This window comes from Tachypleus tridentatus, chromosome 10, assembly GCF_004210375.1.
Source record: "Tachypleus tridentatus isolate NWPU-2018 chromosome 10, ASM421037v1, whole genome shotgun sequence".
Lineage (NCBI taxonomy): Eukaryota > Metazoa > Arthropoda > Merostomata > Xiphosura > Limulidae > Tachypleus > Tachypleus tridentatus.
This window is the reverse complement of record NC_134834.1, coordinates 39,542,287-39,567,010: the sequence shown is the minus strand read 5'-3', so window position 1 is coordinate 39,567,010 and position 24,724 is coordinate 39,542,287. Positions and strand designations below refer to the sequence as shown.

General features: G+C 29.4%; 1 protein-coding gene across 7 annotated transcripts in view; it reads right to left on the bottom strand.

The window, feature by feature from the left end:
* Positions 1–1,028: 1,028 nt before the first annotated feature.
* LOC143229104 (uncharacterized) overlaps positions 1,029–24,724 on the bottom strand; it is a 55,450-nt gene continuing 31,754 nt past the window's right edge. For 6 of the 7 annotated variants that reach the window (XM_076460932.1, XM_076460931.1, XM_076460936.1 and 3 more), the window contains 4 exons: positions 16,384–16,549; positions 12,268–12,328; positions 5,869–5,968; positions 1,029–2,345 (listed from right to left, as the gene is read on the bottom strand). In XM_076460932.1, coding sequence (XP_076317047.1) covers positions 2,244–2,345; positions 5,869–5,968; positions 12,268–12,328; positions 16,384–16,549 — 429 coding nt within the window. In that variant the 3' untranslated portion in view covers positions 1,029–2,243. The remainder of the gene's footprint in view (positions 2,346–5,868; positions 5,969–12,267; positions 12,329–16,383; positions 16,550–24,724) is intronic. The other variant, XR_013015667.1, reaches the window with a different exon arrangement.

The following is a 24,724-nucleotide window of genomic DNA, read 5'->3' as shown; positions in this document are numbered from 1 at the left end:
GTTCATGTTACTTGGTATAAAATAAGCAATGCAATAAACCCTTCCTCACAACTTCAAGTCTGTTCTGTTAATTTTAAACTGCTTATGGTAGTTAAACGTATGTGTACAGGTGGGGTCAAAGTGCACCTGCCATCACCTTTATAAAGTCTCTTTCAACGTGGTATTATGTATTTGATACCACAGTTATTGACTATTAGTTTGACCTTGCACTGCTGACTTAGTAACAGTTCATGAGAGAGGAGAAATATTAGATACAATATGGAGAGATACAGAAAAAAACCATAGATGTGAATTTTGGACATTCTAGATGTTATGCAAGTGTAATATGCACATTGTACAATGGACAAACTTATTTTTATTCATCACATGAACATCACCTTGTAAGTTGACCTGTCCAAGTCAGACTGATGTCAGCAACTGTAACTCATCTGATTATTTTGTGAAAAACACATTTGTACAATGAAATAAAAGCTAGCCACACTCTGTGTAGATACTCATAGTAAATTCAAAATTAGTCAATTTCTCTCCAATACAGGGTCAGTCAACTGGATAGATCCCATGTACAGTTGATTAATGGAGTAAATATGGTAATTAAGAAAACATCACTCTTATCATATTGTGCTAGGTTATAACAATAATAATTGCATTTTGTTTGGCAACTTTCCATGTCTAAAAGTGAGGTTTTTATTATCTTCAAAATATCGAGTTAATGATACCTAAAGTATTAATAATTAAGATATTATAAATGTATTATACTATCCTAATTATGTAATATTTTTTATCTTGGTAATGGAATTTTATGTAGCTACCATTCATGCTCAAACTGTTTTAATTTGTGTGGTTTAGTTAATGATTGTCAAATTTATAAAAATGAAACTCTCTATAAGTGTCTTTCAGTGCATAGAAATATTGTTGATTTTTTTGCCACATTGCATATGATTTAGAAGTTGTTTGGTTTTTTGTGCCAGTTTTAGGGACACAAGTTTTGTTGTAAAAATTATAATGTTAGGTGCAGGGGTTAAGATCTATAGCAAGAAACAAATTTTATTAAGAAACTGATATTACAAGTTCTAATAACCTATTCTAAGTTACAAACAATTTCTTTAGGCATTGCAGTATTGTGCTAGAATTTATGGTACATTGATTTTTCTTAAGTATTTGAATATAATTAACTTGACACATTTTTATTCATGAAAGGTTGTTGCAAAAATTAAGTTTCTATAGTACAAGAATACCACACTATTCTAGTTTGTCAAAAATACTATTTTCTCAGTCTTTCTTTTTCACTGATTTAGCTCTCAAAACTTAAACTGCAACAGTTGATTTCTTGTTGGAGCACAAAATAAAACTATCTGTATGTTTACTGGGAGGTAAGCATTAAGTTGGCCCTCACATGTGTATTAATAGTACCTATAAAATGGAGCTGGACAACTTTTTACATTTTTAACAAAAAACTCTCACATAGCCAACATTATATTACAGTTTTTTGTTAAGGCAGACTTAATGGATCTTATTTCTCACTTTTGATTTTTGTTTCCTCACTTATGAAGCAGATGGAATTATATAGATGAAATAATCAATCTAACAAAAGAGGCTTTAATGTTTGCAAATAAATGATTATTGTGAAAACAATTATATTACAAAAAAATGAAAATATTATTACTCTATCATTACACAAAAAAATGGTCATTATTAATAATGTGAATTAACATAATTCATGGAATAATACTATCAGCCTATATTACATCAATTCAAAACTCATACTGTGACTAAAGCATGTTTAAAATGAGTTGAGAAAAGTTATGTTCAACCTAAATTAACACCATTCTCAAAATATATACAATTAAAAATTTAAGAAAACTAATATTATAATACATGTACCTTTTATACTTGTTCATTTCTATGTTAGCTTTCATAATATTAATCTTCTAATTCTGAGTTAATATTAACTGTACATTTTATTATGCAAAACTTTAATTCTTCACAAATCTAAGGATTTTCATTTAAAAACATTGAAATATAAAATAGTCACTGAGAAATAGAACTTACATTGTATCTCAACATTATAGATGTTGATACATAACTTCATCAAACACAGCACTGATATAAAACTGCTAAATTAGACATTGTTAAGTAACAGATGTAAATTTAAAGTATCTTTGGTGAATAATGTGTGTTCAAAATATGTATCATCAGAAACACTGTACTATCAACTACTGAATAATCAGTATAAAGGAAATTTTCTACTGTGCTGGTTGCTTAGGTAGTTGATGAACAGATGAAAGACAACACTGCTGGGTAATAGGTAAGCTTACTTTACCCTTTAGAACTCTTTCCTTCTGTTTCTGTGATAAGAGAAAAGAAAACAAACAAATCATAAACCCAGAACACACCTTTTGCTCATAATTTTATACATATGCTATATGTATATAATATGTGTAAATCTACATTCATAGCAGAGCCTTCACTTACTGAGGAGTGATCACACTAAATTTTACTTATAAATGGTGTTTGTGATATCATATAAAAGTATTATATCTAAAAAATGCTTAAACATGTTCTATCTATAAGCATTGGTAAGCTTAATGAATAAAATTATAGGTAATTGATTTTTCTCACAAACCATCAATTTCCAGAAAGTTTTCTTAAAGATCTTCGAGTCATCAACTGCTTAAAGTACTCTGTTCATTGAAACATTTGTATATAACTTTAGTTATGTTACTTTTATAAAACCTTTTTCTTGAATGTTACCTACACTTTCTGTACAAAGTCATAAGAAGTCTCCAATTTATTTCTTTAATATGCTGGACTTGGTAATATGAAGTCAACATATAAAAATATATGTTATACCATATGTTTTTATTTTTTTATGTCTGTTTAAAAGTAGTGACTCACATTTTGATATAAAGGGTATTTATTCATACCAATGTTAATGCTTGTACATGCAGAGCCCATCAGTGGAGAAAGACACTTTTAAAACTGATTCTAATAAAAGTGGTACTTCATACTGGTATCTGCCTTTGATGAAATTTCTTTTTCATAAAGTTACCAAGAAAAACAGATGATATGAATATTACTACTTCATACTGGTATCTGTCTCATACAGCTGTTTGGCTTTTAGTAACTGATTAATCAACAGACTCATTACCTTTAACTAAACCACTAGTATATACTCACTTTACAACCTGTACAAGGAACATATTCCAGACATTTCCAAGTTGTTGAATGAATTGCTTATATTAACTAAGTATCACCATTACATTTCTTTTTCAAATGTATAATATCACACTGATCTTTCACAAAACTGATAAACTGATAACAAAATAATGAAAATACTTAACAGCTGTAATAAAAATTAATTAAATAGTCAGTTAGAAATTTGTTTACGTACATTTTAATAGGACAAAGATAAAAATAATATTCAATTAGAATTTGAGTAATTGGAATATTTTGCAGTTACCTACCATATTCATTAAATAGTTATATAATGTGAAGACATTTTATTTAGTTAACATAATGAAGAAAAAAACAAACCTCCATATCTACAAACACTAGAATAAAACTAAAATATTTACTAAAAGGTAAAGACACTAAATCTGAAAGAAAAAAACCAAACATCAACACGGTGCCTTCATTAAGCCTTAAGCAATCTGTAATCATTGTTTCAAACTGTTTGTGTGTGTGTATATATATATTCCTCTATCTAGGTAAACTACTTGTACCTGATAATAAAAAAACCTTTTCCAAATGTTACTATGTTAAACTTGTAATAGTTTCCTTTGTTACCCATTCAACCACATTTAAAATGGTACAAGCTTATCTTATCATTAATTATCAAACATCTACCATCCAAGAACATTTCTGTAACTTTTAAACAGATACATTTTAATATTTAAAGCATAATTAATAATTAAAGGAATGTTAACAGAAATTATACAAAAAACAACTCTTCAATCTAAATGTTCATTTCATTAACACATAAAAGACTAATTGTTACATTGTTCAATAATACCTAAACTTGAACTCTAACAACAGTTAAAAACCTGTAAACCAAGAAATGAATAACATATTCCCAGGGTGGAATAAGCTCTTAGCAAAAATAAATCTATTTTTTGGAAAGTGCAGAAGATTTCTGAAATAAATTAACACAAAGGTTGCTTTGTTTGCAGGTAACTGTGCAGAAATGAAAATATGATTTTTTAAATTCATGAATTACATTAAGTACCTGTTGAAAATGGCAAGAATCAATTCTAAAATGAAAAGTTAAAAGAAATCTTGTCTTCATATAAATTAATTCAGGAGTAAGTTATTTTTTTCATCCTAGATTGTTATACAGGAAAATATACCATGCAACAAAAACCTGCAACAAACTTAAAATATGAGTAATAGTATTCCATGGACTTCTCTCTACAAACTTAAGACCACTGTACTAAAATCATTGCATTTTTTTGTTTATGAAAATAAACATATTGCTTTTTGACATTTTCAAACACAAACTAACAAAATTTAGTGTCTTAAACGTCATTTAGCTTCGGCTATATGCCTAGTTGAATACTTCTTTCATTATTGGAAATAAAATTATTCTCTAAACACATGCAAAAACAAATACTGTATTTGACATTAAAAAATAAATAAATATATATATATATCAGATTTTTATGTACATAACAAGAGCCAGATTCTTTACAGTAAATATCTGTGACTTGTTGGTAATAAATTTCAAAAATAAATAAATTGCACATAATCTGCTTGTTTTAACAAAATACATTAAAATGTGTCAAACATATATACAAATTCCATTACACTGTTCATTGTATCAGAGCTTTAGACAATCTCTTTTTTGTCAAATTCCAGTCTCGTTCAGTTACTTTGAAACACAATTTTACTAGATGAATTCTTCTTCTTTGCTCTGTTATTACAATACAAGCTGTGATAAGTTCACTTTAAAAAATCACCACTATATGCTTTTTACGACTAAACTCAAAAATCAAACATTCTAAGTTCACTTTTCAAGCTAACTATCCTAAATTATGTTTTGGATTAGTATTTAATAGCCTAACAGGGGCCTTCAGAATATCTCACAAAACCTCTTATGGTATTTTAATGTTTATTTTTGATACTACATGATAATATAAGGGCACTTGGCTGTTTTAAATTAATTTGTCAAAAAAAGGAATATACTCCCCATCTATGTCAATTTAAACAATATTAAATAATACAATTATAAATTTGTGGAGAGGTTCAACCCTTACACTCCTGTCCTAGATTGAATAGTTATTAATTCCCAAAAAAAATTGAAGCAAGTCAAGACTTTCCTCCCCTGGAAATAATACAGTACTTAATTTCTGAAACAAGAATGAATGTAAATCTGGATCAGTTCTTTGGATCTGTTTTTCCTTATACAACAGTAATGGATACGATTATAAATTAAAAACAAACAATGATAAAACAATATAAATAATAAAAAAACAGTAAACTTTATTTAACACTTAAGTCACCAGATAGTTAGCAATTGGTGCTGCAGCCAATTATCTTCCCTCTAATCAGTAAATGAAAATTAGTGATATTGGCAGACAGCCTTAGTAGCTTTGCAATAACAAAGACAAAACAAGTAGTGTGGCAATAGAAATTAAATCCCAGGATAAAATTATTTAAAGAAAGTAATAAAATAAAAATCAACATAAACTTTGTTGAATGTGTGTGTGTGTGTTACATTGCTGAACCAAAATAAATAGCATAAAAATGGAAGGGATATATATACAAATATTTAATAGGAAACAAAATAAAGTTTGAAAGTTGAACTTGGTTAATTGCAGGTGCTATTACTTCACTTTTAAATGACTTGTACAAAACCACAAAAGAATGTACCTGATTATAGATAAGTAATTTCAGTTGATTGTTCTTGTATTCCTGAGCTCGTCTGGCATTTTCAGACTTTTTCAAAACTTCAGGAAGCTTCTGATACACTCTGAAAGAATGTAAACAGCAAACACTATTTATCATTTTCAGCTGTTTTTAGTTAAGTAATTATTTTTATATTAGTCTTACAAGATCTTGCAAAATGCATGTGGTATCTTTAGGTGAAACTGACTTCCTTAAAGAGAAATGGGCGAGTCTGTTGGATAACAGGAGGACTAACAGGATATTAGTTAAAACTAACTGAATCTGAGCAAAGAAGCAACAGACTGAAGAAGGAAAACCATACCTGTATCTCAGAACAGCTGGTATGAGTACTGACACTTTTACTATTAAAGCAAAGAACAACGTTTCGACCTTCCAAGGTCATCTTCAGTATTTTTTGATACAAAGAAAATCAGATTTTATAATTATGTATTTTTACCAAAGATCTGTCTGTGAAAATATGGAGTCAGTGTTGACTGCTTCTAGTGTAAATTGATTTTCATGTAAAGGTTAAAAGTACTTTTTATTCATATGAAAAATGTTAAATTTCATTTACATAACCTATGAAACCTCCTAAATAAATAAAACATTTTTTAAATTAAACTTTACACTTTATCTTATTTTTTCTACCTCAACTTTATATGGACTCAGTCAACTTGACCAACTTTGTAACTACCTACCATACTTGTATCTACCATAAAAAATGAATCTAAATGAAAACTTTCTTCTTTCTTGAATGACTGCAAATTGCAGTAAGAAACTATAACTGTTTATCCTAAATACCCTAGGCTTGTAACAATTTATATTTGTTTCTATTTAATATTATTTTTTTCACCCTTTAAACAACATCTTACTAATAATAATTTGCCATACAAGTTGTAGATAATGTGGAAAAAATGTAATGCAAGAGATACACACAAGCATACCCCCTGGAAAAATCTTTTTTCATTATTGTACCCAAACTAACATTAGATAACCTAATACAAGTGTATTTTTTATTTTTTGATTTCAATTACTTCTAAAATAACAAATAAAGAATACACACAAAAACCAAAACATAATGTAATTATCTGGGTCTTATATTGTTTTGCTGTGAATGAAACTTGAGCCTACGGTTTTTTCATAGTACGGGTACTGCTATACTATATAATTTTTAATTAGTTTATGAATACACCTAAGAACACTGTGTAATAACATGTACAAAGTAAACAGTATTATATAATTATCATATTTGGTTTGTCTATTTAACTTTGCCTTGAGAGCCTTTATAATTTCAGTTAAGTTTGTCATCATGACCCCTGTAAGAAAGAAGTTTCAAATTGGAGACAATATACATACTTCTCTGCACATAAAACCATGTAATATAGTAACTTATTTGATACATAAAAACTCTGGCTATAAATAATACAGAAGACTATTGGAAATTTGTGAAAGAGATGATGCAAGAAGTAGGTATAACAAGTGAGTATGATTTTCTAGTTTATGATTCTGTAAACAAATATGTTTGAAGACTATAAAATTAGGTTTTGCTTCAGTAATATCTATCTTATAATGAGTAATTTATATTAAACTCCATACTGTAAGGGGTGGTAAGGGAACTAGAGAATGGCAGAGACCTAGAAAACAAATGTTACGAATCCCATGCAATAAGATTAAGGACTTGCATATTATCATCATTCAAGTCAAGCCTAAAGCAGAATATGAAGAGACTGATGTTATAAAAAATATTAGCTTCTAAGTTAATAATTTACTTCATTAATGTTTATGGTATTACTCTAAACATTCTTTGCCTGTTTGTACAAACCATTCTGATCCCATATAACTACAGATAATTGCAACATATGAATAAGGATGGAGTTTGGTTCTACCAGAAAGGGGAATCAATGCCCAAATAAACACCAGTTAAGAATATTATCAATTAAGACAAAAGATTATTTTAATCTCCATTAAAATTTACTTTTATTTTGAAAATGCAAGTTGCTACAACACAGTGTTGCATTTAATCTTATATTTATTGCACAATACTAAAAAGCTTCAGATATTGATACCTTTAACCACAAATCCACTAGCATTTGTATCTCTCTCTCACTGGCTTAAAATTGGGCATAATTTACCAATTTTAGCAGTTTACACAAAGCAAAATTTAACAACTGGTTATTAACACAAAGGAAATAAGCAGGAGTAAAGCTGGTACCAGAAGGCATTTCCCCTTGATCAATGTACCAACCTAGAGGCAACGCAATATGAACAACCAGTCCTAGGTCTTACAACCACTGATTACTAGAATGGGGAAAACAGAAGTAAATTAGATGGATAAATATGAAAATGCAAATCAAGACATTTAACACAGTCAGCAACATTCTCAGTGTAAAAAAGAAAATGGGTCAAAAAGAAGTGCACAGAACTGAAATACAGATCATTCCAACAAAGAAGACATGATTTACAAAAATATTGTTGAAGTTCACCATTTACAGACAACTTGATGACATTAGTCATATTCCCACATGTTAAAGGTAGTGAACAAAATTAAAGGTTTTTGTCGGACAGTTCAAAAGCAATTAATTCTCCATCTACATATCAAGAAATTATGGATCTGTCAAACAAACAGTATCACATATAAGCATTTCAGGCAAAGTAGTAAGGCCCTTAGTTGTTTCAAATTTTAAGAACATTAGGCTAAAAACTAGTTGTGCTGCCCTTACTATTTGAAGATCATGTGTAATCATTGAACAATCCAGAGAACTTTAATCAAAAAATAAACCACAACACAACATCACCCACAATGGAAATAACAGTTAATTGACAGATAAATTTAACTGCATGAGGAAATATTCTTAGGGTCAAAGTGGATTTATATAAAGAAGCAGAGTAAAAGATGTTCAATTCTCAAAAACAAGGACAAACTGAAGATAATGGACTAGCATGATAAAGCACAACTGCAAAGCTAGGAATTATTAGTGATCTGTCTTGCAAGAAAGATCACCAAAAGGAGCAATAGCTTCAGAGAACCCTATTTATAAGCCACTACAGCACAGTGCTCAATAAATTAAACCTAAAAACAATAAAAAGATAAACATCAGTATAAAGAGTAGATGATCTAGGCATCTAGAATAAATATTATTGAAGATAACAATCTGGAGGTCAAAATGAAGGAAGAGGAAGAAGAACGGTTAAGAAAAAGAATCACCCTTGGCTTGGGTCAACTTAACTCATTACCAGGTCTGATCCTGATGTAAATAGTTTTAACCAGTGAAATGTGAAGTATGCCTTAAATAGGTAAACATTTAAAATGCACACATAAAACTGCAAAGCAATGAAATAAGGGGAACTATTACACAGGAAGTCAAAAAGACAAAATGCTTGAAAGCTATGCTTGACACTACTCCTTACATAAGCTAACAACAACAATTCTCATTTGTTGTCAGAAATTTTAAAAACAGTTCAAAGATGTGTGGAGTTGTTGGAAGAATGTCTAAATCTCGAGTGTCCTCCATCTTCTGAAGAAAATGTGAATTTTTGTTGTCATTCAGAGAAAACAGGCTTGCTGATGAAAAGGAATTGACCAGAAAGCTAGGAATAGCATCTTGCTTTTAATCTTAACACATAATGATTTATTAAAAGTAGCATTTTGATTACAAACATAAAAATAAAACACCCAAAGACTTAACCATTGCTTTAATATTGACCCTTTCATGATGAGCTCAGTATAACATACAAGTTTATTTACACATTTACGCAACTGAAGTATTTATAACTTTTGATGCAATGCATGTGTATCTTCACAAAATTTGGAAGATATTTTGGTAAAGCTTACAAGTGTTTTGTACATAGAAAATCAGATTTTTTGATGATGTATCTTTATTAAAGATTTATTTACAAAATCTTCAAGTCTGTTTCATTACCAGTTTTAAGTAAGAAGTGATTTTTGATGTTATGATTAAAATACTATTTTTCATCACAAAAATCTCAAATATTATATGTATAATCTCTAAAACATCCTAAATACATTTCAAATGTGTTTCCAATAAGACCTTATATTTTGTCTGTTATTTCCTCTAACCTAAGTATGTATTGTCTGTAAATTTGATCAACTCTTTAACTACCACAAAAAAATTAGGAAATAAATATAAATTAAGCTTTTTTTTGTTCTAGAATGACTACTGAAGAACACAAATGTTTAAATTAAACAGCTTAAAGCTCATAACATTATACATTTATATGTATTTATTATACTGATCTTTCAGTCATGCCTGCCTAACATGACAGAACTTGCATTGACACAGGACACGTACACTCAGGTTATTATAGCCAATAATATAAAACTGACCTTTAGTCTTTACAAAGTGACATGTCTTGGCTGTTCTTTAGTGGACTGATATTTGGTAAAATACAATCACATTTCAATTATTATATACAGATTATTACTATTTAGAGGAATAAGTTACTCAACTTATTCTTCTTAAAATATACAAGGTGTTTGGAATGTCACTGTGCAGTTTTGTAATCATATTTTATTCAGTCTATTTCAAGCCAGCAACTGATAGCAGTGTTTAGAAACAAAATAAGAAGAATCCAGGCCTGTATGCTAAGGGGGGTCACTTCCAACATTGTTTATAATTGTCATTCATATTTACCTCCTGTATTCTATATTGAAACACGTCTGTTAATAAATATATAAGTGCACAGTGACTTTCCGAACACCCTGTAGAAAAATAAATAAAGAAGTAAAGCAAACAATTATCTCTTCTAGCTTCAACCTTTGAACTAATTTTTGGTTGATGCAAGTCACTAAGCTTTTTAAAATTTTGCACATGGAAAACATGAAACAGCACATTTTTATATTACAATTGAATAACCAAAAAAATCATAAATTACTCTACTGATACCATACACTTTCACTATAATTCATCAAACTTAGTAAGTAACTAAGCTGTATTTAAGTCTTTAAAAAAAAAAAAGAAGAAATTTCAAGCAGATTAATGACACAACCTACCTCTTTGAAATCTTAGTTTGAAAAAAATTAGTAAGCCCCCTAACAGATTAAAATGACTGAGAAAATCACTAGGGAGACATTCTAAGCTGCCAATTAGTTATTCACATGTCAATTATTAGAGTAAGTGTGTATAAGGGACCATTTTCAAAAATGGAAAGAGTTGAATAATGTTAATTCACCAGTGGTGAATCATCACTGTGATTCAGTATACAAGTCATATCTTAGCAAAATGAAAAGATACGATGTTATTTTATATTCTAGCTTGTCAATATTGGTAATTTGAATTCCTAATGCATACAAAGCTATAGACCTAGTATTTTGATATCACAAACATCTAATCTGAAACAGTGCTGCATTCAACATATCATGTGACTCACAAAAAATCGATATTTAGGTGTGTTCTTTTAACATTTACTTTTAAATTACGAAATTAACTCACATATAGTATTATCGTTTGAATTATAATATACAGTTTGATACCAAACTTAACATATGTTCATAAAATAGTACTTCAATAACATTTTGAATGCAAGTCAACCATCACGATGATATGGCTTTAGACATATGACCACTGCAATAGGGTTAATTCTGTTCTACCATACTTGTATATATGCCATTAGCATCTTTAAATGAAAAATCCAAAATGCTTCAAAATCATTCTAAAACTTGGAAATTTTTGTACAATTTTGAACAACTTTGAAAGTGATATTGTGCTATTCAGTAGCTGTAGACAGTTGAACAACATCCTAATATAAATCAAATATAAATGTCATTAAAATGTGTGATTAACTGAAGAGTCTGAAAATTTTGTTGCTCAAAGAGCATAAAAACCCAGGCATTGTTTTATTTTTATTTATTTTATTTATTAAAACATGAAAAATATGTTTATGTGCACTACTGAATGTATTCAGCACATTCAGAATCATGAATTAAAATACTTGTATCTGATTGTTTGGGCCATTCTTAGAACATTTTTTAATATTCCTCTAACAGTAGCAACAGCTGAAAAAAAATCTCCAAACTAAAGATATCTAAAAGTTTGCAGTAAATTAAAAAAATTATAAAATAATGTACAATCTGTAATGAAGTTTTCCAATACTGACTATATTTAAAAATAATAAAAATAGCAACAATTGGATAAGATAGTCATGAGTGTCTTAAAAATAAACTTTTTATTATTATATATGTAAATATGGTATGTTTGTATCTAAGAATCATCTTTGATCAGCCCTGAAAAGGCAACAGTATAGAAAAACCTGTAATAAGATTGAAGTTGGTATGTTATCAATTATATATTAAAAATACACACAACAATTCATGAGCTATGATCAGCATGTAAAAAACAAATAAAAATAGGGAATTATATCACTTACTTTTCTGTCTGTTGCCTCATCTCCCAATGAGAGAAGATTTTTCTCTTTTGCTGATGATTATCTGTAAAATAAAAAATGCTTACTTACATATTAGTAAAATTATAATAGAAACTTGGGTGTTTTAAAATAATTTATCTCTAGTACTATCTTTTATATACTGATGTGCACTACAGAGATTAAATATACAAAACACTCCTGGTCAGAATGCTTAACAATAGATCTATAACTGGCATTCACTACATATGAATATTAGAGAACTACCAACACATCTACAAAAAGCAAGCAAAACAGCATCACATGTAAATTTGTTAAAAATACAATTCAGTGAAGACATTTTGATATTACTAGTTTACCAAATAAAAACAAAAATTCAACAACTTATAAAATCTGAAAATAAAAATTAATCATATTTTTCATTCAAAGAAATAAAATTATCAACATTTTGGTGTAGTAACCTTTACTTCCTAATAGAAATTATTTTTTTTCAAGCATTGGCTTTCTTCTTTCTACTTAGAGCCACTAAACAGGACTTGACTGTTGAATTTTGGGTACTAACTAAAATCAACAAATTACACCTACCTCACAAAGTTAATAGAGAGGCATTAAAAGATATCAACAGTTTAATCAAGCATAACTACTGATCTTTGAAATTTTGACTTGCATCAACAGCTTATAGCTTGCTCATGTTTGTTAACAAAAAGCAACACATAGGTTCAAACTGAATAGTCATCTTGACTCTGATTACTGAAAATACAATTGAAGGTCATCAAATATTATTAATATGAAAATATATGATGTTTGTTAAAAACAAAACAAGTTTGAACACCAGGTGTATGGCGTTTGTGGACTGAACCAACATCCACTTCTGTAACTTGCATGTAGCAATGTTTATAATATTACTGTTTCCTCACAAAAAATATGTTTATAGTAAATAAAGTATTTTTTGCTAAAGACTGTCTTTCAATTTATGAAACAACAAGAGGTGAAGAATAGTGCCAGACCCAAGCATTCAAGTGGAAATGGTGTGAAATAGATATAAATCATATGTTTTCTGATTTAGTGATGATGGAATTTTTTTATTTAATGTGTATGCTCTAGTTGCTTTATTCTCTATGGTAGGTAATATCTATTCTGCCCAAGAGGATACTGCAATAATATTTAATATCCTTTGCTGACTGAGTTAGTTACCTAAATGGAATGGCTGACCAATGTTGTGAGAGAACTAAGGTCATGAGATGACACTGTTGACTACGCAAAGAAAAAAAATATTATCCATGGAACTTGGACTTAAATGCATTTTCTTAATTCAGTTCTATTAGTAGACTGACAAACAAAACTTAAAAGTTATCATGTTTAATTCAAATGACGTCAAATCTCATGTAGCTAAACATTCACTATGACAAGCAAGTGTATTTTCATGTCTGCAAGTATGTTTTGCTTTCTTTTAGTGTTTTATAAAGAAATACTATCTTCATTTTTATAAATTTGTCAATATGGTACAAAAAGAAGTTATCAGAATCAAAATTAATCTTATTTCCTGAACAAAACTGCCACTATTAGTAGGTCTGAGTACTTAATACTTTTCAGAAGATCTGTCTTAACCTGAAAATACCACAGGGGTACTTAAAATCTGAATAGAAAAATAGTTTCCCACCCATGGTAATCAAAAAATGCCAAACATTATACAAATACAGTCAATTTCAAAAAGGGAGTAGCATTTAATATTACTTATTCCTTGGAAGCAGTGGCTTACAAAACAGAACTTGAGAAATCTTAGGTGCATATGCATACTCAAATAACTGAGGGGTGCCTAAGGAGTTCTAAATTCTAACTGTACCAACAGTACAGGGTATAAATCAGTGTGCACTTAATTAACACATCTTGGATTATGATAATTAGCATCAAAAACTAACTGTGCTAAGATTAGAGCTGGGCAATTAAGGCATTTGTTAAATGATTAATTGTTGGGCTCATTTATCTATTAGCACCATTTCCCTACAACCCATACAATAAAAACAAATAGTGCATCTTTACACATTTTTAACCATTACATTTTTCTAATATGATATTAACTTTCTTACCTGGGAGGCCTATGTAGGCCTCACTTGAATTGTTCATCAAAATGATATTTTAAAGATCAGTGTTTCATTTTATAGCAATATCTATATGCAATGACTAAATCACAAGTTCTTGGAATGTCTACAAATATCACAGCCAAAAGTTTGTAGTTCTTTTTCTTATTTCTGCTTTATTTTTATGACATGATAACTCAAAAACCAAACAATGGTAACATACAATTTCACTGAAGTAACATAGTTCCAAATGGATTACCCATGATTCATAACTATTAGTAATTTAAAAAAAATATATATAATTTTAGTGTAAACAATGTTATCATAACTCTTTGAAATTGGCTCTTATAAAAGTTAATATTTTTCAAAACTGAAAATGTTCACTTTTTCTTATCAATATACATCTTGAAACATGTAACTGCTACTGCTAAAGCCTTAGTCATACAAGTCTTTGGAAGGTTGCAGGTGTAGTTTTAAGACCAAAAGGCACCATTTCAAACTGATAAAGTCTATTATCTATGCTTGAGCACCTACATCTTGCTTTTCTAATTTCTATTTCTGTATCTATATTACTACTCTTATATTTCTTATGAGAGACTGGCAAATAGAGGTTAAGACCGATAGACAATGTATCCCCAGTGTAATGTGGGTCCTACTTCTTCAGTCACCTCCAAAACCTAGGATACATTTTATAATCCCACATTACAGCTTCTATCCTGGGATCTTTTCAATTAGTGCAACATTTTTTGTTTAATTTATTTTTGTTTCAGATTGTTTTTTTAAGCTATAACAAACTAGTGTAGTTATACTATTATATATTAATACCTGCTACATAGCCAACCTAGTACCTTGATGTGGATTAAAAACAACAACAGAAAAACAGTCATTCTGGAAAGGTTTGAGTTGTTTCAATTAGACAAGATGATGATGTTTGGCACTATTTTCGAGGTCTGTGTCACTGGACCAGACACATGACTATGAGAGCCAACATGGACTAGTTAACTTGTGAAAGCAAAGTGAAATGATGTAGCAAATGAAGCATGCATGAAATGTTTTGTATGTGGTTGTGAATGTGAAGACTTAAGTGTAATGATTAACTCTTTCACTATGGGTTCATCCAAATATGTGACCCTAAGCTGATATTAAAATTTCCATACTATAACTTTGATATGTTTTGTTTATTTCATGAAATTTTGCAAGCTTTCAGTAATACATTAAAACTGATTTTGAGACAAAAAAAATTAGAATTTTTAATAACGCATTATCACTAAAAAAAAAAAAAAAAATCAAAGAGGGGAAAACCTGGAAAGTAATGTCACAATTCTCATACTAGGGGAAATTCAGGATTGTTTTTAATACTGCCTTATGAAATTAAAAAGTATAACTTATATAATATTAAAATTTAGATTATTAGCTACATTTGTATACCAAGTTTATTTGTATACCATAAAAAAGTAGTTTAATTAAATTTTGAAGATAATTCACTAAAACTTTGAAATGCTAAGAAAATGGTGCACATACAGTAAGTGTTAAGCTAAACCATGGTTCCAGGTTGGATGAAGTAACAATTAATAAGAAATTATTGGTTTCAACATTTTGTGAAACTAACAGCACAATAAAGCCCAAATATGCAGTGCTGAAGTAAAAGCAGATGCAAGATGCACTACAAGAAGATTTCCCAGAAATTCTCAAAGTCTCAGTGTAGTATAACCAAACATTTATATAGTACCATTACATAAATATAATCACGTTGTATTTCCATTAACATTTAGTTTTTTTTTTTTTCCCATTTTAGAAGTGGTTTCGAGTTTCATTCACCAAGGACTATAGAAATAGTCATAAACCACCAATTTTTAGAAAGACCTCCCCGTTGTCCATTTCAGGTTAAATATCAAAAAGTGCTGGGTTGGCTCATGTGGCAGGTGTTCAGATTTAAAAATGTGCAAGCCTATGAAATTCAATTTTTCTTAATTCCATGTAAAAATATTAAACTATCCATTCCCAATTCTTGCCTTAATTTTTATTTCAGAATGAAACACATCACCTTTATATGTCTTGCCGATCCTATGACTCCTTTGTTTGTGACAGATAAGACCATTTTTCACATATTTTGCTGAGTGATGTTTTCGAAATTCAGCTAAGCTTCTTACGTGCTGAAGTCTCTCTTGTGAATTTTTAATGACATGAGAACAATGCTTGTTGAATGCATCCTGGATAAAAAAAAAATGTTTACTAAAAAATGTATTGCACTATTTCAAGATCCTATCCACAATTTTATCTTTCCCTTCTGGCACAGACAGGCTTTATATTTATAACTTTCTTCATTATTATACCACAATGCTGAATAAATGAATCTAAAATTTGCTTTAATACTGGCATGATCAGGTAAATAAAAAAACAAAGAATTGTGGTAGAAAATTTTGTTCATACATATCATATTGGCATAATTATAAGGTAATGTTTTTCATTAATAATTAAGCTGTAAAATTCAGTTACCTTTATAATTATGACTGACTAGAGGCCCCCTTACCCTATTTTAGCCTATTGCATTCTGAGTATTTAGGTAGGATCCATCTATACACAAGTACAAGATGTTTGGCTCAAGGTAATTGGTAATTCTTGCAATTAATCCATTAATTAAATAATTTGCTGTTCTGTTATAATGTTTATTTTGAGATGCATTACTGTTTTGATTATGAGTCTTATTTTAGTGATTGACTCTTATGTAAGAATCAGTGACCACACTGAAAGACAGGGAATAATAAAGTGTCAAATTAACAAAGAATTAAATTATGGTGTTGCTTGAGGCAGAAAAAAACAACAAACTCTACCATTGCTGGAAAGTTTGGTGTAACTGAAGATAATGTGAGCATTGATGGAAGCAAAAGACCAAACTTCTTAATGCATAATCTACAAGGTAAGAAAGATACAGGGTTGAGGTCATAGTGGATGTAAACAAAAAGCAACATTCCAGTTATAACATTAGGGCAAGAAGTCACAGTTCACAGCTGTGAAACTTCAAAATGGGCAATGAAATTAACCCATGCCACACACATAAAGCAGTTAATAGAACTGTGATGAAAGACAACAGTGAAACTGTGCTAGTGAAAAGTCCAAGGTCACCCAGTTTGTCTCTATATACCGCAAGTTCATTGTCTTGGGCGATTTTACAAACGATATTAGATAAGAGACAGAAATAAGTTCCATAAGGACCAATAACAAAGTGAAGGCCTGGCATAGCCAAGCGTGTTAAGGCGTGCGACTCGTAATCTGAGGGTCGCGGGTTCGCATCCCGTCGCGCCAAACATGCTCGCTCTTTCGGCCATGGGGGTGTTATAATGTGACGGTCAATCCCACTATTTGTTGGTAAAAGAGTAGCCCAAGAGTTGGCAGTGGGTGGTGATGACTAGCTGCCTTTCCTCTAGTCTTACACTGCTAAATTAGGGACGGCTAGCACAGATAGCCCTCGAGTAGCTTTGTGCAAAATTCAAAACAAACAAAGTGGATCTTGGTTACAGTCTGATGGAATTGTTCACTCCTTGCTGGAAGATTCCACTTGTACCAACATATTTGCTAAACTTCTTGAATAATCAGAGAAACACTAAAAAATTGAGTAAATAAATAACTCAGTGTTTCTGACTTCTATTCCTTATAAACTGAAAGGAAGACAGCAATATTCCAGAATATACAAAAAATTTGTAAGTAACCTCGTATATATGTTATTTTTTTATCTACTCTAACAGTGTTTCACTCAAGATTTAATACTGTATAATGTATCATGAAAGAAAAATGACAAACATTAATTGCACTAAAGAAATAGATTTAATAGAGGTTATAGCAGAACTACTGAAAGATATCTCAGAAGACTTGTTAATGCAGTTATACACATTATAACAGGGGGAATTTGTGGTAATTAATAACTTCACTAATATATCTATGTTATTGAATGTAACAGCAGAACTTATTAGCATACATCCAGACTTCTGAAATGAATAACTCAATTAACAGGAAGCAGTTTTTCAAAAGACACCTGTGAGAGTTTTAACACAAATGAACCATTCAACAGTTTATCTGATTTGTAGTTGGTTGTTTCTATGTAATTTCTTTATTCCTCACCTAAACCTCTTCACTTTGTTGGTCTGTGTGGCCCACTCACAACAGCACAAACCAAAACTAAATAAGTTACTTTGAAATGAGTCTAAAGTCAAACCCAACAACTAAGTCCACAGGCTGCCCACATGGCCATTGCAAATAAATGCTGAATAGATCTTGTCAAATATAGCTGATGTTGCCAAGGTTATTATCAAGGTTAAGCAAGTGATAGTTTGCTTTGATAATTCCTGTAGCTTCTAACAGTGTCAATGTTTTTTTGGGGTCAGTGTAGGAAAAGAATTTCATCCCAAAGTATTTTGTGACCTGTTTTATATTAACAATGCATTGAGGTAGATATTTGTAATTCACCTATATGCATGTTACTTTGGCATTCTTTGCAACCTTATTTCTAAGGAATGTGACATTTGTCCTACGTATTTCTTTCCACATTTACACATGATACTGTATATCCTTATTTTTGTTCTATAGTAGGAATTATTTTGGATTAGGTAGTGTAGTACTGATTTTATGTGAAGTTATGAATAGTTATTAAATCATTAAAATTATTAAATAGGCTAGTAATTTCTGGCAAAAAATAGAATGAAACAAATTTGCTTTGTTATGTTGTTAATCTGTGAAAGGTTAGAGTTAACATATTTTTTATGGATCTGAAGTTTCAAATAGCTATCACATCAAGTTCATATATTTTTTAAGTTAAGCTAACTACAATAGCTCTCATATTAAGTTTCTGTTATATTTGTTTGGTTAAGCTAATTGCAATAGTTATTATATCAAGTTCTTGTTAAGCTAACTGCAACAGCTATCATATTAAATAACTGTTAAATTTTTAATGAAAGATGACTACAAAAACCATCACATCAAGTTCATATCAGATTTCTCTAGTTAAGGTAGCTGTAGCAGCTATCATGTCATGTATAAGTTAGCTTTGTTTCTTTATGGTAATTGTAGCAGCTATCATGTCATTTCTAAGTTAGCTTTGTTTCTTTATGGTAATTGCAGTAGCTATCATGTCATGTCTAAGTTAAGTTTGTTTCTTTATGGTAATTGCAGGAGCTATCATAACAAGTTCATGTTACATTTCTCTAGTTTGGGTAACTGCAGCAGTTATCATAACAAGTTCATGTTACATTTTTCAGGTTAAGCTAAATACAATAGCTATCATGTTAATGTTATTTCTGTCTGGCTAAGCTAATTGTTATACCTATCAAGTTCACATTACTTTTATCTGGTTAAAGTAACATCAACAGGTATGACACCAAATTTATGTTACTTTTATCTTATTAAGCTATCACACCAAGCTATCACAACAGCTATCACCCCAAGTTTATGTCACACTGGTTTTGTTCAATGTATGTGTATTTCAAAACCTGTCTAGTAATTCCTATCTCAGTTTCTTCTCTGGATAAAACTATATAATATTTGTAAGATACAATGAAGACGTGTTATGAGTTACTGCTGAAGACATGTTATGAGTTACTGCAAAACTATATTGAGGTTGCAGTACTGAAATTATACTAGTTTTTTTAATGGAATTACTAGTTATATTAACTAAACTCAAAAACCATGGACACTATTAAAATATTTCAAAAGGTAAATATCTTTTATGTATGTTTTGACTGTCATTTTGTTGGGTATACTAGTCAGATATTACAATTAGGCTGCTAGCATTTGGATTATTTTCCTTAAGTTATAAATATGGAACAAAGACATATCAATTAAATTAAAGTTTGAAATGCATGCATGTCATTTAAAGTGCTCATAAATGGCATTCAAATAAAGTAAAAAAAGCTCTAATTACTGTGAAACATCATATAACTTAAAACATACAAACAATTTTTATGGTAAAAAGAAACTATAAATCATATAATGCAAACTTTTGAGAAAAGTACATTTGATTTTTATGTAATACATAAAAAATACTGAATATTATTATTACAGTCTTATAATTATTCAAATAATTAATTTGCTTTTAGATTTTAGTTTTGCCCAAAACTATACAAAATAATATTGACTGTAATCAAATACATGTTAAATGCTACACCTAATTCATTCCCTAAAAACTAAACAAACTTGCTGTGGAGCTAATTTTCAATACTTGGAAAGGTGTGAGAATTTGAAATACCCAATTTGTTGAAGACTTGTCTTAATAGGATACTTAAATAATAAAGAATGACCCTAGAACATCAGAAAAATGAGGGGTTACTTGATACTTAAATTAGAAAAAAACATGGGAAACTTTAGAATTATTTGATCTTTTAGTGTAATAACCATTCTTTTACAAAGCAAATAACAAGAAAGCTACCAAATGGAGACAAAGAACTTAATTTCAACATAAGAACTATGTGGGGTGTCATGAATATTGGGAAAGTATCTTCAACCTGGAGGCTTTCTTAGTTATGAACATGCAAAGAACAAAAAAAACCCACATACCTCAGGCAAAATAATAATATATTAAGTTAATACTTCATAATCTCCACAAACAAAAACTAAATATGTAACAAATTAATTGCAAAGTTTGGTAAAAAACGTATGGACAAATAGCAAAAATAATTTTTTTCATTTTATTCTATACATCAGTGGAAAGGCTATTCTTGTCATATGTTATTAAAATTCATGTGACAAACTGTGATGAAGACTTATGTTATTGTTATGACTCTTATTACCAAGTCTAAATATTAATAACATTCAGAAAGAGAAGCTCACTCATGTTGTTTGAATAGTTATTTCACAATATAAATGAGTTTTAAGTAAAAAATTAACATTATAAGATTAAAAATTAACCACTAATACTTTTTAATATATACATTTGTTTACCAAAAACTATTAGTAACCTAAAATTTAGTGTAATCTTATGTATTTCAGAGGCTATTATCATTGATCCTTTGCTACAGTGGCTACAAGAATACCATTACACCAACTGAGACAGTAGTGCACATGCAGACTGTGCAATGTGTATTCTATACCTCACACATTCAAAAATAAATTTCAATAAATTTAATACAGCTTATGTTTTATATTTTAACTATTTATAAAAGAAAAAAAAAACGATCACACAACTAGGACACAAACTACATTGCAGGAAGGCTAAATTGCATCTTAATAAAAGTGGTATTTGAGAAAATAAAACTCACTAGTAGAGATACACTATCAGATTTAACATCTTTTTGTGAGATTTATGTGTGGAAGGAATAAAAACATGTATATCTTCATCTTCATTTATGATAAACAGACTGGTCATTGAAACATTTTTTTCTTTCTATGCTGATGCCTTCGATAGTTAAACTGCATTTATTTTGAACTTTTGACTTATGATCAGGTTAATAAAGTTAATATTGGATCAAGACTTGCACTTGTTATTGCTTATACGTCCTCGAGCTATCATGATAAAGAATAGATGAGAAGATGTGTCATAAACCATTTCAATATAGAGTTTATGGACAATGTATTTACCAAATTTCAATCATAACATAACTTTAATGAACACTTGAAATAACAAACATCAAATATAAAGTTTTAGAGCTAAATATAAACATGATTTTAAAATTGTTGTATATAATACAACATTTTCAGAATTATATGCTCATTTTCATAATTTTCTTCCTAAAATATATAACATTTTCTTAGTTAAAACTTGTGTATAATTTTTTTATGAAACAAAATTAATTCAGTAGTAATTTTATTTATAACATTATAAAGTTGATGTAGGACAAGAATTACAATACTTTACAAAAAGGCTACTTTTAATTCAGGGTTTGTTCTGACTATGGGGGATGATTACTTACTTGTAAGCTCCACAACTAAGTAGTTGTCTATTTGCATAAAAGATACTCTTTGTAAACATGAGAAATTGCTAAGTAATATAGAACATAAGTGTATAAAAGATAATGCTGCTGTCATATCCAATATATCTGTATTGGTAACTGAGAACTGTGTGTAAAAAGAGCCTACTGATTGCTTTGTAGAAATATTTAATGTACTAATTACCCTGTGCAGTAAAACACTGATGTACTTACAAGATGACCATTAACAGCTCTAAAAACTACAAACCACTTAATCTAAAAACCAAACAGCTTATAAAATGTGTACAAGGTAGAGTGAAATACAGTGTAGCAATATATAAAAACAAATGTCAATGTGCACGTGTGTAACTGTTCTTTATATGTTTCCACATTTCTTGATCAATCAGCACCAAACTAAACATAGTGATACAGGATAATATGAGGAAGGTCATGAGGTGAGGGATTGGACACATTTAACTTCATATTGTTAGAATTCTTGAAAATAATGCCTTACGTGGCATGGAAAGCTTCTTACCAGAAAAGTTAATTAGTTGAGTAAAATCATACACTTCAAAAGGGTAAACAAACTGAAAAAATACATTTACTTTTAAAAAACAAAAGACAGTCACAAGTTCAGTTCTTTTTCTCAACTTTGTTTCTTATTTTACAATCTGCAAAAAAATTCACTTATGTTACCTCATGGTTTACAACAGTTGAAACCTTGCATTTTATATAATTGTCTTCTCTTTGTTAAAGTCCACAGAGACAGGTTCAACTACTTTAGAACTCCCTTTGACAAGACAAATTATTTTCCTTATTTCTGTTAGCCTGTGAAACTCACTTTAAAATATTGCCCATTACAGTTATACTAACAATCATGCAGACTAACTTCCCTTTCACCAATTTAGTGCTTTCTGACTTCTGTCACTTCTTATGTTGGTTACCACAGTTGTATCCAGGGCTTTAAATAATTCTCTTTCTTTCATCAAAATCCATACAGGCTGATTCACTTACCTTAGAACCCAACTAACAAGACAATTATTTTTCCTATCTCTGTTATTTGAATACAGCTGTGAAAAACACTACAGAAATCACCCATTAAAGCTAATCATTCACACACTAACTTTTTTCTGACTGAACTTAACTTGCACTCATTCACTTACATACATACATACATACACACACACACACATATATATATATATATATATATATATATATATATATACCTTGCCCAATTGAGGGATGGAACTGTCTACAAAGTAGTAATAATACTTATATATTTATTATTTTTTGGTTATTCAAATGTATATATACCACCCACACACAAAAATAAATTTTCTTTTATATCCTCCATATGTGAAATTTTAAAAAACTTAACAATCTATGTCCAGCAGCAACCGAGTTCAAAGGTTGTAGCGAGAAGAGATAATTGTTTGTTTTAACTTTTCATTCATTGTTCTGTATTATAAGAAAAATAAGTTTTAATAATGTATTTCTAAATAGTAATATGTAATGTGTAATAATTGAAATGTGACTATTATAAAATAGTAGTCCATTAAAACACAACCAAGACAGGAAAGACTAAAGGTCAGTTTTATATTACTGAATAATTAACACCATCTTATTGCAAGTTATGTAATGTTAGCTATGCATGACTGGAAGTTCAATAAAATAAGAAATAATGAATATATATGTAAATATATAGTGTTATGAGGCTTAAGCTACTTAGACAAAACATTTGTATTTTTGTGTTACACTACAATCATTTTAGCACAAAAAAAATTTATATTTATTTTCTAATTTTTTTTATGATGGTTACAGTGTTAATCAAAGGACAGACCCCACATAGTTAGGTACAGAAAATAAAAAAATCTTACTGAAAACAGATACCTGAAATGTATTTAGGACACTTTAGAAATTATGCAAATAATATTCAAGATTTTTGAAACAAAGAACAGTTGTTTTTTTTAATCACAAAAAGAAACCTTGCATTCAGACTATTAATGAAACAGTCTCAATACTTTCACAAACATATCTTTAGTAAAAATATTTCATTACAAAATCTAATTTTTTGTGCACAAAAAAATTGTAATTTTTACTAAAAGTCTATCAAATTTTGTAAAGATACACACAAAATTGTATAAAAAATTATAGAACAAATACTTAATGTGTGCAAATGTGTAGACAAACTCGTGCATACAGAGCCCATTGTGAAATGGTTAACTCAATATACAGGTTCAACACTGATGTGAGAGACCAAGTTTTATTGATAGAAAAATAAAATTAATAAAATGTGTATGTTTATTAAATATAAATTATAGTTTTGTTGATCATTGGGCTTCTAAATTCACATTTCAAAGTTTCTGATGCTCTCTAAAAGAAGTCATCAAAATGTAATAGCAACTGTAGATACTCCAATGGCCAATAATAATACTGTCATTGTGCATAACGTAGTTTGTTCCAATAAGATCTTACAACCAAGATTCCAAA